At 39.5% G+C, this 14,918-nt stretch overlaps 1 protein-coding gene across 1 annotated transcript in view; it reads right to left on the minus strand.

Annotated features, from left to right (window-relative positions):
* Positions 1 to 14,918, minus strand: part of LOC119826011 (EGF-like and EMI domain-containing protein 1) — a 576,796-nt gene that overhangs the window by 28,142 nt on the left and 533,736 nt on the right. The window contains exon 7 of the mRNA XM_038347058.2: positions 198 to 317. Within this exon, the coding sequence (XP_038202986.2) occupies positions 198 to 317 (120 nt within the window). The remainder of the gene's footprint in view (positions 1 to 197; positions 318 to 14,918) is intronic.

Raw genomic sequence — 14,918 nt, forward strand, 5'->3', positions numbered from 1 at the left:
TTAAATAATAAATAAGAATTTCACTAAGTTTTTTGTAGCATTCTAAAATACTTTCATAGTGATCAAGTAAAGAATTAAAGTGTTCCCTTTTAGCATAAATAAAAACACCTTTTCTCCTACCTGCTCCAAATGTTCAATATGACCACAACAGAATTTCAAACAATTACCCAATTAAGATATCAGTTTCAGCTTCCTACCTTCACAGGCCTTTTTGTCTGCAGACAGCTGGTACCCAGCATGGCAGGCACACCTGGCTACACCGTTCTCGCTTTGGCATAGGTGAGCACATCCATTCCTTCCTGCACAGGGGTCCGTCTCTGAAAGCAGTGAAGCAGTAAGTGATCATAATTCATTCCGTTTAGAAAGATGTGCAGAGTGGATGGCTGGATAAAGAAAAGTCGCCGAGACATCAGGGTCATTCGTTTCCCATTTAAAGATGGTTAGATTCCAGAATGGGGTTTCCCACTTTCGAATGGAACTCATTCAGCAAACATATTTCTGCTTTTGGATCTGAGACCTGGTTCTGGGCAAAATAAATAGAGGGATCAAGGTCATAGGGACTTAACCTAACATCCCTGTTTCCAGGTTCTGATCCCCTGCCCTCTGATCCTCAAGGCAACCAACCACAGTTCTGTAGCATGACTCTGGTCTGTTTCTCTAGCTAGTTGTCCACCTTTGGACTGTCAGGGTCTCATTGTATCAGCTCCTTCCCTAGATTCCCCCTGACACTGGGTCAACAGTCAGGGTGTCAAGAAAAGGCATGTGGAGAAACAAAGGTGGGATTCCTGGCTCTTGAGGACAGGGTCTTTGTATGTAACCCAGGGTGGCCACGAACCCAATTTGATCCCCCCAGCTCTGGCTTCAGAATGTTATGACATTCTGGTTGTTCAGGGTCACAACCATGTTCCACCACACTTGCTAGTAATTACATTTGAAATTTCTGAGTGTCTTTGGTTGTCTAAGACCAGTTATTGGTCCCAGACTATAATTATTGTTATAAACTGTTAAGTGAGGTTTTCTTGTATTTATTAAGAGTTTTAAATTTGAGAAATGTTCATTTATTCTGTAGTCTTCTGCTGTGGGACAATGGTCTGTTCCCTGTCACTTGTATTTTAAATAAATGCTGATTGGCCAGTAACCAGGCAGAAAGTAAAGGTGGAACGACCAGGCAGAAAGTAGAGGCAGGGCAATGAGAACAGGAGAATTTTGGGAAGAGAAAGAGTCAGTCTGCAGTTGACACAGAGGAAGCCAGACACAGATCAAGCAAGATGTGACTGCCTTGCCGAAAAAGGTACCAAGCCACGTGGCTAACACAGACAAGAATTATGGGCTAATATAAGTTCTAAGAGTTCATAAGAAGCCTGAGCTAATAGGCCAACCAGATTATAATTAATATAGACCTCTGTGTATTTCTTTGGGGCTGAATGGCTGCAGGACTGGGTGGGACAGAAACCTTGGACAACAGCCTTTTCTTGCTTTTAGGATGAAGTAATGCCAGCATCATGGAATATTTCCCATGGTGCTGCATATGCTTATACCATCTGACAAACACTAGAGCTTTGGTCTAAGTTCTTTAAAAGCTTGGTGGAATTTGCCTTGGTGGTTTCTGTTTTGAAGAACTATGAATATTAATTCAGTTCCTTCATTAGACACAGGGATGTTTCAGACTGTCTCTTTCTATGATATCACCAGGTTGTCTTTCCAAAAATGGATGCAGTTTTTAAACAGGTTATACCAAGGAACTGAACCAAATAGTTAGAGACTTGGATATTCCTGTGATTGCAATTAATAAGACAAAGTTACAGAAGGGGTTTACGGTGCCATTCAGTGGCAGATTGTCTGTTAGTATATACTCAGAGTTTCCTAAACATCCAGCATTTGTTCCCAGCACCATAAACTAATAAACTGAGACAAGATGACATTAAAAAGTCAGGAGACGAAAGTAAACTATGACACTGCATCAATTGACTGACGTTTCTAAGTCCTTCAACGGCGTCTGCACTCTGTACATTCTTTCTCAGTGCACACAGGGTACTGAAAACGACAGACCATGATCTGACTCAAAACAAAACATCGATGGATAGAAAATGACCACAGGGGATTTTATTTTCTACTTTTCTGATCCCCTGCCAGTGTTGTTTGCATGGGTGTTGGGCATTCAACCTCAGGTCCTCATGTCTGGTCAGCAAGTACTTTCCCAGTGTGCCATTCCCCTCAAGCCCAAGACAAATACACACACACACACACACACACACACACACACACACTCACACTTTTTAGTGAATTTTTTAAATTTTACATCTTTACCTCAGTTTTCCCTTTCTCTCCTCCTACTCCCTCCCCGTACCTCCCCTCCAACCCTTTCAATCTACTTCTCTGCTTCTGTTCAGAAAGGAGCGGTTCTCCCATGGAGGCTGCTTACCAAGTTGCCATAAGACCAAGCACATCCCCTTGTAGTAAGGCTGGGCAAGGAAATGCAGTATGAGGGATAGGTTCCCAAGAGCCAGCCTAAGTGTTAGAGAAAGTCCCTGCTCTCATTGTTAGGAGTAGATCAAGCTCCACACTGTTACATATGTGTAGAGGGCCTAGGTTGGTCCCCTGCAGGTCTCCTGGCTGTTGGTTCAGACTCTTTGAGTTTTGATGAGCCAGGTCAGTTGCTTCTGTGGTGTTCTTGTCTCCTCTGGTTCTTACAATCCTTCTTCCCTCTCTCTAACAGGATTCCCCAAGCTTAGCGTCATGTTTGACTGGGGGTATTTGCATCTGTTTCCATCAGTTACTGGATGAAAACTCTCTGATGACGATTGATGTAGTCACCAATCTGATCACAGGAGATGGCCAGTTCAGGCTACTCCCCTAGGAGTCTTAGCTGGGTTTATGCTTATAGATTTGTGGGAGTTTTCCTTGCATCAGGTTTCAACCTGATCCCCAAAAGCCTATCCTTTCTCCAAGCTTCTCTTTCAATCCTCTCCCCCTCCACCTGCCACCTCCAAAACAGTCTCTCAAGTTCCTATCTCAGAGATCTCTTCCTTTTCCCCTTTCCAAAGAGAGCCATGTACCACCCCTTGGGTCCCTCTTGTTACCTAGCCTCTCTGGGTCTGTGGATTATAGCATGATTATGCTTTACTTCACAGCTAATATCCACTTATAAGTGAATATATATATATATATATATATATATATATATATATATATATATATTATGTTTGTCTTTCTGGTCTGGGTTACCTCACTCAGGATGTTTTTTTTTTCATCCATTTTCCTTCAAATTTCTTGATGTCATTGTTTTTAACAGTTAAGTAATACTCCATTGTGTAAATGAACATTTTCTTTATTCATTCTTCTGCCTAGTGACATCTGGTTTGTTTCCAGATTTTAGCTATTACAAATAAAGCTGCCATGAACATAGCTGAGCAAGTGATTTGTGGTATGATTGAACATCCTTTGCATATATGCTGAAGAGTAGTATAGCCGAGTCTTAAAGTGGATTGATTCCCAATTTTCTGAGAAGCCACCATATTGATTTTCAAAGTGACTGTATAAGTTTGGACTCCCACCAGCAAAGGAGAAGTGTTCCCTGTACCACATCCCTGTCAGCATGAGCTGTCACTTATATTTTTGATCTTAGTCATTATGACAGGTGTAAGATGGAATCTCAGAGTTGTTTTGATTTGCATTTCCCTGATGGCTAAGGATGTTGAACATTTCTTTAAATGTTTCTCTGCCATTTAAGATTATTCTGTTGAGGATTCTCTGTTTAGGCATATACTCAATTTTTAAAATTGGATTATTTGGGTTTTTTTTGATGTCTAGTTTAAATATTTTTAAATTATTTTAAACATCATTGAAATGAACAGGGGAAAACTGAAGCAGTACTTAACGAATCTGGAAGTTTTAAGTATGTATATCATATGTCCCGACTAAAATTTAGAATTTTCAAATTTAAATAAAGTCAACCCAAAATAAATAGAAAAATAACTCTGATATGAAACACTGAAGACACACAATAAAGTAATTTTTTTCCAAGGATGAATTGCACTGTTAGGACTCTAGCTAAGCTGGTTAAAATTAAAGCAGGATCACAAACAAGAGAACAAGACAAACAATTTATACACATGTACCTGACAAGTGTGTAGAATACCAGCCAAAACCTGTCAACAGAACAATCCAGTAAAATTTACCTAAACTGATGTAGGAAGTCATGGGAAGCTTTTGAACTCCATTTCAACTTCTAGATCTGTTACCAAATTTGATTTTTTTCAAGAAATTATCAGTAAACCATCTCAAACATTTGAACAAATGACTATCCCAATGCTATAGAAACCATGTCAGAAAAAATGTTGAGGTGTGATGCCTCTCATCTTTAGAATCGAGCTGACATCCAGCCATATGATAATATAAATATAAAAATCACAGAACAATAATCCAAATTATCACAGATGCAGAAATGCCATTTCACATCCTTATTGACTCTTCTAAAGTTTATCAGGGTGACAATACTTCTACTCATATATGGAGTAGAAACATACGATTGTTTATTTTATAAGCTAGAGAGGTGGCTTAGAGCGTCAAGCTACCTACTGGCAAGGCTGATGACCTGAGTTTCATTCTGAGGATGAGTCCCACGTGCAGGGTTGAGAGAACCAACTCCTTCTTATAAGTCATAAGTCATATGACTTTTCCATACATATGGAGGCTTGTGCATCCCTACACAAATACCATGTGTGCACCCACACCCACACATCAAAGAAATACATGTGATACAATTTTGTTTTTCTTTCTTCTTCTTCTTCATCTTTTATTGGGGGGGGGTTAAGACAGAGTTTCTCTGTGTAGCCCTTGTTGTTCAAGAACTCACTCTGTAGACCAGGCTGACCTCGAACTCACAGAGATCTGTCTGCCTCTGTCTCCTGAGTTGATTAAAGGCGTGTACCACCACCATCCGTCATAATACAGTTTTCAAAATGGTTAGTTTTAGAAGACACCATTGCAGTGTTTAAAAGGTTAACTGTATGGGTAGAATATGATCCAATAATACTTCTGTAGGCTGATTATAACTTAATAAATGCTCCTTTGTAAATAGAATGGAATGAAGTATTGATAGGTGTAAAAGCAAATGAATCAATAAAACATTATGTTGAACAAAAGATGACAGACAGATGATCACATGCAGACTAATGCCATTTACATGACTCCTGTAAACACGTATCTAATCCCCAGTAGAAAAATGCAGACATAAATTGCTTTAGTTGTATGATGGCTATTGTTGGCTGTCAACTTGACTACTGATGTGGAATAATCCTTTTGTAAACTGTATAAATTACACTGTGATTGGCTTAATAAATAAGCTGACTGGCGAATAGCTGGACAGGATAAGGTTAGGAGGGAAAACCAGACTAAGGACACTGGGAAGAAGAATGGTGGAGTTTCAAGAGTTGCAAGAGATGCAGAAAGAAGCAAGATGAATGTCCCTTGTTCAAAGAAGGTACCACTGTATGCACAGGGGAGATAAGAAATATAGGTTTAATTAGGAAGGTACAAGAGAGTGACCACCAAGGGAGCAGGTCTGAGCCAGAGACCTCTGAGGGATCAGGCCCAAGCCAGGGACCTCTGCGGGAACAGACTGAGCCAGTGACCACCACAGGATCAGTCTGAGGCCGTGATCTCCACAGGAGCAGATACAAGGAAGAGACCACAGAGGGAGCAGGCCCAAGCAAGCAACCTCTACCAAGGAATTTCTACAACTCATAAATACCTTCAGTAATGTAGCAGGATACAAGCAATATTAACTTGAAAAAGTCTGTATCCTCCTTTACACAAATGATAAATGGTCTGAGAAAGAAATGAGAGAAATATCACCCTTTACAATAGCCACGAATAAAATAAAATATCTTGGAGTAACTCTAACCAAACAAGTGGAAGAACTGAATGACAAGAACTTTAAATCTTTGAAAAAAGAAATTGAAGAAGACGCCAGAAAATGGAAAGACCTCCCATGCTCCTGGGTAGGTAGAATTAACATAGTAAAAATGACAATCTTACCAAAAGCAATCTACAGATTCAATACAATACCCATAAAAATCCCAGCAAAATTCTTCAAAGACCTTGAAAGAGAATAAACATAGTAAAAATGACAGTCTTGCCAAAAGCAATCTGTAGATTGCTTTTGCCCATCAAATGCAATGCCCATCAAAATCCCAGCAAAATTCTTCCCAGACCTCAAAAGAACAATACTTAATTTCATATGAAAAAGCAAAGAACCCAGGATAGCCAAAATAATCCTGTACAATAAAGAAACTTCTAGATGCATCACAATCCGTGTCTTTAAATTCTACTACAGAGCTACAGTACTGAAAACAGCCTGGTATTGGCATAAAAGCAGACAGAAGGATAAATGGAACTGAATCAAAGACCTGGATATCAATCCACAAACCTACGAACACATGATTTTTGACAAAGAAGCAAAAAATATCAAATGGAAAAAAGGCATATTTAACAAATGGTGCTGACATAACTGGATATCAATGTGTAGAAGAATGAAAATAGATCCATATCTATCACCATGCACAAAACTCAAGTTCAAATGGATCAAAGACCTCAACATAAAACCAACCATACTAAACTGCATAGAAGAGAAATTGTAAAGTACACTTTAATGCATTAGCACAGTTGACCAGTTTCTAAATATAACCCCAGTAGCACAGACACTGAGAGAAAGAAATAATAAATGGGACCTCTGGAAAGTGAGAAGCTTCTGTAAAGCAAAGGACACAGTCAACAAAACAAAATGGCAGCCTACAGAATGGAAAAAGATCTTCACCAACCCCCACATTGGACAGAGGGATAATCTCCAAAATATACAAAGAATTCAAGAAATTGGTCATCAAAAGAACAAATAATTCAATAAAAATATAGGACACACAGTGTTCTGCCAGAATGGACACTTGCATGCCAGAAGAGGAAACCAGATCTCATTATAGATGATTGTGAGCCACCATGTGGTTGCTGGGAATTGAACTCAGGACTTTAGGCAGAATTAACAGATTTCATCTTACACCCATAAGAATGGCCAAGGTCAAAAACACTGATGACAACTTATGATGGAGAGGATGTGGGGTAAAGGGAACACTCTTCGATTGATGGTGGGAGTTCAAGCTGGTACAGCCCTTGGGATATCAGTATGGTGATTTCTCAGAAAATTAGGAAACAACCTACCTCAAGACCCAGCAATAGCAGTTTTGGGAAATATCCAAAAGATTCTCAATTGTATCACAAGGACGTGTGCTCAACTATGTTCATAGCAGCATTGTTTGTCATAACCAGAACCTGGACCACAGCCTAAATGCCCCTCAACTGAAGAACGGATAAGGAAAATATGATACATTTACATAATGGAGTACTATACAGCAAAAAAATGACATATTGAAATTTGCAGGGAAATAGATGGAGCTAGAAAACATCATATTGAGTGAGGTAACACAGATCCAGAAAGACAGTTATTGTATGTACTCACTCATGAGTGTTTTTCAAACATAAAGCAAAGGAAACCAGCCTACAATTAACAATCCCAGAGAACTTAGACAACAATGAGGATCCTAAAAGAGATATGCATGGATCTATTGTATATGGGAAGTAGCATGGGGATCATGGGAGAGGGCTGAAGGGGAGGGGAGATGATAGGAGGAGAGCAGAGAAAAATATATAGCTCAGTATAAACAATTAAAAAGAAATAAAGGTTAATTTAAACATGAGCTATTGGCTGGGTATTTATAATTAATATTGAGTCTCTGTGTTGGTTATTTGGGAGCCAGCAGGCAGGAAAGAAAAGTCCACCTACAAATGGCATACCTTCACAGGTCAGAATTAACAGAGAACCAAGCAGCTGGGAAAACCTGTGAGAGATTTTTATCTAGTTAAATCATTTGTGAAAGGAAGATCCACCTTAAGTCTAGATCATTTGAGGTAAGAAGACCCACTCTGAATCTGGGCCATACCTTTTTGAACAGCCTATATAAGGGATACTGAATAAAGAGGCTTTTGCTCTTTGCTTGCTTGTCTTTGTTCTCACTGTCAAGTTTACCTATCCTGCTGCCAAGGCATACCTTCAATGGCATTAGAGCCTAGTTCTTTAAAATTTCAGTATATACTGAAGACCAACTAAGGTATCCAACCTTGTAGAGTGAACACCTGCTGGATTCTTGGACTTTCTGTTGGGAGATAGTCATTGTTGGATTATTTGGACAACAACAGCTTGTAAGCCACTTTAATAAATTCCATATACATACATATATGCATACATACATACGTATATATGTACATATAAATCCTACCAGTTCTGTTCCTTTAGAGAACTCTGACTAAAAGCTTAGTAGAGAGCTTTTCTGAAAAACATTGTAAGAGATGCCTCAAAGGGATGGAAACATTGGATATTTACTATGGTGGTATCTATCCAGTTTATGCTTAGAAAGTAAAATTTCTGGATTTTATTTAACACAGTTGTACCACTGAGAAGTTGAATTTTCAAATTTACAATAAGAAAAAAAGTAGTATTTCATACTACCCCTCAAAATCCATTAATATTAACTGTCTCGGCACGGATGTCTTCCCACAGCCCCATGTCTCCTCCTGATCTGATCTTCCCATTCAGCTTATTATCTCTTCTACTTCCCTTTCCTAATGAGCTCTATCTGTCTCCTCTACTCCCTTACTCTTTCCCTGCCCTCTGTGGTTCTGTAGATTGTGGCTTGGTGATCAATTACTTAATAGCTAATTTTCACATATAAATAAGGCATACCATATTTGTCTTTCAAGCTCTGGGATACCTAAGAATGAATTTTTTTCCATATCCACCCATTTACCTGCAAATTCCATGCTTTCTTTTTTTCTGTCTGAGTAATACTCCATTGCATTTATACCTCATTTTCTTTGTCTGTTATTCTTAAAAGGGACATTTAGTTTTTTCCAGCTTCTGACTATTATGAATAGAGTAGCAGTGAACATGGTTGAATATGATCTCTGTTGTAGGATGAAGCACCCTTTTGGTAGCTGCTATAGATAGATCTTGAGATATATAGATTCCCGTCTTTTTGATGGAAACTGTCACATTGATATTCATAGTGGTCACCTGAGTTTTCACTCCCACCAGCAATGGAAGAGTGTTCCCCTTATTCCACACTGATACCAGCATGAGATGTCACTTGTTTTGTTTATTTTTAGTCATTCTGAAAGGTGTAAGATGAAATCTCAAAGCAGTTTGAGTTTCATTTCTCTGATTAATAAGGATGTTGAACATTTCTTTAAGTGTTTCTCAGCCATTTAAGTTCCCTCTATTGAGAATTCTCTGATTACATCTATATCCCATTTTTAAATTGGGTTATTTGAAACTTCCCAAAATATATAAATATGTGAAGACAGTCTAAATGAAACTGCTAAATAATGGGGGAGACAGAATCCCAATGGGCCATCTATTGACAAGCAAAGCTGCTAATACCGGGACTGGGTTATATCTAATTGAGTTGTTGGCTAAAGGAGACCCATGGTAACCCCAAACAACCCAGGCTATTGCCAAGACTGTAGTTTGTTTCCACAAACTAACAGCAAGGCCCCCACTGAAGAAGATAACAGGTAAACAATTCATTGAAAATGGAGATGTCGAGCTGGTGCCTACATAAAGTCTTCATTCCTATGTTCTTTTTTTTTTTTCTCATGGTTTATTTTTTTTATATTTAAAAATTTCCATCTCCTTCCCTCCTCCTCCCCCCTCCCTCCGCTCCTCCTCCCCCTTCCCTCCCCTCCTTCTCCCCCTTCCCTCCCCTTCCCTCCACTCATACCTCCCCTCCCTCCCTCTCAAGGCCAAGGAGCCATCAGGGTTCCCCACTCCATGCCAAGTCCAAGGTCCTCCCAACTCCCCCCAGGTCCAGGAAGGTGATCGACCAAGCCGAGAAGGCTCCCACAGAGCCCGTCCATGCAGAAGAACCAGAGCCCAGCGCCACCGTCCCTTGCTTCTCAGCCAGCCCCCGCTGTTGGCCAAATTCAGAGAGACGGGTTTGGTCGCATGATCCATCAGTCCCATTCCAACTGGAGTTGGTGATCTCCCCCCAGTTCTGTCCCACCGTCTCTATGCGTGAACGCACCCCTCACGTTCCTGACTTTCTCCCTCATGTTCTCGCTCCTTCTGCTCCTCATCAGGACCTTGGGAGCTCAGTCCAGTGCTCCAATGTGGGGCTCAGTCACCTTCCCCATCTGTCGCCAGCTGGAGGTTCCCTCACAGTCCTGACTTTCTTTCTCATGTTCTCTCTCCTTCTGCTCCTCATCAGGACCTTGGGAGCTCAGTCCGGTGCTCCAAGGTGGGGCTCTGTCATTTTCTTCATCTATCGTCAGGTGGAGGTTCTATGGTGATATGCAAGAAATTCATCAGTATGGCTATGTTCTTTTGTCTCTGATATATGAAGGCACTCTTCATGCTACCAAAAGAGAAACATAAACACCAAGCCAGCCACAACATCTTTGATTTACAACAATGCTGTATTGCCTCCAAGATATACTAAGACAATCATTACACAAAGCATGTGGGGGTAATCAACCAATATCTGATTTGGCTTAAGGCCCACTGCATGGGATAGAATCCATACCCAACACTGCTTGTATGATGTAGAATCAGAGATTAGATAGCTCAGGAACCTAGGATAATACTGCTCTAAGAAAAGCATAAAATTTAAAAAGAGAGAAGAAAAACATAAAGCGATAAAATGACTTCTCGTGTTATTCTGCCATATTCATAGAACGGTGCTTTGATCGTTCCTCCCACATCCATGGGAACAAACAGAGAGCCCCACAGCTGAACATTACATAGAGTGGGAGACCTTGGAACATTCAGCCCTAAATAGGATGTGTCCACCAAAACCTTCCCCTCAGATCTCAGGGAAGCATGTGGAAGAGTAAGGGTGAAGAGTGGAAGAGCCAAAGGGGAATGGAGGACACCGAGAAAACAAAGTCTTCTAGATCAACACAATCAAGTCTCACATGTACTCACAAGATTGAAGCACCATGCACAGGGCCTCCCCAGGTCTGCACCAGGTCCTCTGGATATGGCTTCCAGTAATTCTTAGGGAGAATTCCTTAAGGGCTGAATGAGCTGGCCTCTGATTCCTGGACCTTCTCTTGGTCTTTTCCTTCTGTTGGTTTGTCCTGTCCAACTTTAATGTGATAGTTTTTTAAAATTATTGTATTTTATTTTGTTATTTTTAAATGGATGAATGGATGGATGAATGAATGAATGAATGAATGAATGAATGAAAACTACCCCTTGTGTAAAGGTTAACAACTGAGCTGTCATTTATATTTTCTGGGAGAGGGAAGAGCAGTTTTCTCTAATGGAGTGATACTGAGTATATCAATCACTCCAGGGCAGGCCTTATATTCAGGAACAGTTGATCCACATATAATGGACTACACAATTTTTTTGCTTGCATACACACACACACACACACACACACACACACACACATAAACACTTTCATTTGGTCAAAATTTAATGCTTGCTTGTTTTTCCTTTTGTATGCTGTTTCATTTTGTTTTCTTAGATTTTGGAGGAGGTGTTATAAAATATTGGGCTTTTTGTTTGAGAAAGAATTTAAAGTTTGGTAGGAGGGAAGAGTTGGGAGAGAGGACCAGGAAGGACTTGGGGGAGGGTAATATATGATTAAAATATATTTAAATTTAGAAATTGTTTAAAATAATAAAAATATAATTAAAAAATATTAACAACGTAATGTACTAATTTCTTGGGAAAGGGGGATTTTAACATAGTTTAATATTTACTGTTTTACATGGTTTTTAGTAATTACTCTTACATGGGTTTACAACAAAAACAAATAAGTGGGTAGAAAGAAATTCAAAATATGCAGTTTGAAGAAAAAAGCCTCAGGAAATTTAATGTTGCAGCCAATATGGTACCAAAAAATATAAGGAAATTAGGAAGAGGTCTGATCTGAGAGGGAAGGGTGCCCATGGAGCAAGACCCCACCCAGTTAAGCTTCCCAGTTGTGAAAGAAAAAGACTTGAGAAATTTTCTGTTTTTAAAAACAAGAAGTAATGAAAGCTACTGAAAATATGATTCAAGAAGGCAAGGATTTATCCCAAGCAAGTGGCCAAACTTGGCAGTATCATCCAAACTGTTCTGGCTTAGAATCCCTCCCAAGCGACATGCAAGAAAAGGAGCTGAGAGCCTTCCTCCATGTTTGAGGAGGGCTTTGTGCAGCAGGTAGAACTTGCGGGAAGACTCTGAGAGGTCAAGAGCCCTGAGAGGCCCTTATGTGAGGCAGAGAAAGTGAAACCTGGGCTGTATTGGAGACCCCAAGTTGCTGGAAAAGCCAGAGCCACAGAATACCTGTCAAGGAGAGCTGCATATATGGAGCAGAACCTGCCTGAGAAAGAGAAGAGTGCTGTAGGTAGCAAGGCTGGCAGGGTGGGGCCATCTGAGCCCTTTGATATCACATCAGAAGTTACAGGATTTGGAGTTTGCCCTGCTTGATTTTGGTCTTGCTTTGGTCCAGTATTTCCTTACTATGACACAATCCCTCCTTTTTAAAATGATAATGTATTTTTGGGATTATTGTATGTTAGAAGTATGTAATTTACTTTTGGTTTTTATAAAGATTTATAGTTAAGAGTTTGCCTTGAATCTCAGAAGAGAATTTGGACTTAACAAGTATTCAGACTATAAAGGAATGTGGGGATGTATGGAATTGGACTAAATGTGTCTTGCATTCTGTTATGACCACAAGACTATGGGGACCAGGGAGTGGAACATGGTGTCCTGAATAAGAATGGCCCTCATAGGCGCTTGTGTTTGAACACCTGGTCCCCAGTTAGTGGAACTGTTTGGGAAGGATTGGGTAGTGTGATCTTATTGGAGGAAATGCTTCACAGGGGTGGGTTTTGAGGTTACAAAGCCTGACATAATTCCCAGTGCTCTCTCTCTCCCTCTCCCTGCCTCTTTCTCCCTTCTACTTGCTGATGGTGATGTGAGCTCCCAGGCACTTTTATGCCATACCACTGCTCTTGGTACCATGGACTCTAATCCTCATGATGTCATAAATTGACCAAACACTTTTTAAGTTTCCTTGATCATGGTGTTTTCTCAGAGCAGTAGAAAAGGAGCTAAGACAGAATGTGTGCCCTGTGGATACACACATGTGTACGCAGTGCCCATGGAGCCCAGAAAAGGGGTTTGGATCTTCTGAAACTGCAGTTACATACATGCTACCATGTAGGTACTGGGGACCAAACCTTTAATGTCTCAGCCACGTTCAGCCTCTGCATCTGAACCTTTCATGGAGCAAATATGGGAAATAATGCTTGACACCATACTTTGCTTCTTATCCTATCATATGTGTAATTTTCTTGGATTAATATCAAGACATAGTCTATAGTTTTAAATAGAGTATAATTAGTTAAAGTCAGAGATTTGATTAATAGGAACTTAATATGCTTTTCTATCTCAAATCCATAAAAAAGCTATAACAAACTAGTTTTAATGAACAAGAATGAATCTATATAATTTGTTGGCTATAGGTACCAGTTTGTGTGTTGCTAGAAGAAAGGAAAATATTGCCTTTACTTTTGCTCAATAGATTTAACATATCTGACTTAGGATATGTATCAGTGAATAGAACCTGCTCCCCATCTTCATGAAATGCATATTCTAGCAAAATGACCACAGACCACTCTCCATATTATAAAGGAAACAGACATGATACTGCTTCAGAGCATATCAGGGGAAAGTATGCTATAAAAAGGGAAATTTGTGGTAGAAATCTTTAGGTAATGAGGTTGGACAAATTATGTAAGTAAACTCTTAGCCTGTTCTCTATTGTTGTGTCAGCATATCTTGTATAACGTTAAGAGTTCTATTTTTTGAGTCTTACAGTTTTGGAGTCTCAGTGTGTAAGACGTATTGGTTGTGTTGACTCAGTCACAATGCAGGGGGTAAGGGTTTATGGTGCGTGGCATCACAATGTCAGAAGACGTCACATGGCAAGAAAGGCTGATGTATCAGTTTAGCTTTCTTTATAAGATCTCTGTCTCTCTATCTCTGTTTCTACGTCTACCTCTCTCTCTCCCCTTTTCTCTTTCTCTCCTCTTTCTCCCCCCCCCACTCCTTTCTTGAGAAACAATATTATTCAACTCCCACTCAGCTCCAGGCAATACTGGCAATGATTTCATTACTTCTGATTAGGATACATTTCACCCCTTCATATTCTCACCAAAGCAAATGCCAAAATCCAGAACATAGCTCCAAATGGGAAATAGACCCAAACACATATAAACCAAAACAGGGTTCAATGGGGCAAAGGAGTCCTTCAGCTAACCCAAGGCACTCTCACTTATGATATCTATTTAGGGAGCTTAGTGTTCATTGCTTAGGAGACTACAGGATTCTAAGTGGAGGGGTGGGAGGAGGTTTAGTTCCAGGCTCCTTTAATATATAATAAAATGATTGTTTTATTATATATTAAAGTATTTATGTGACTTAAAAATAAGATGGCTTACTTTAAAACCAAAATCCTGAAGTAATGATTTTTCCTCTTTTGTTGACTTTGTATTTACGAATTTCTTGGTTATCTTTCAGTCTTATGCACAGTTAGTACACTGGATATTCAAAAAAATTGCTGCTTCTTTTTCGCTCACAACATTACTTTGAGATTGCAAATAAGGAGGTGAATTGGATAAACGTATTATCAAGGATTCCAAAAACATTAGTTTAACTGTCATTTAAGATAATTAATCATAATACTATAATTTATCTTGAACAGTTCAAACCTTATTTGGAATATTTCTTTTTAAATGATGAGACTATTTTGCCACAATTTTAGGAAAATGTTTAAGTAAAAAAATGTATTTAATTTCATGTATTCCCA

The sequence above is a fragment of the Arvicola amphibius genome, chromosome 11 (assembly GCF_903992535.2).
Source record: "Arvicola amphibius chromosome 11, mArvAmp1.2, whole genome shotgun sequence".
NCBI classification, from domain to species: Eukaryota; Metazoa; Chordata; class Mammalia; order Rodentia; family Cricetidae; genus Arvicola; species Arvicola amphibius.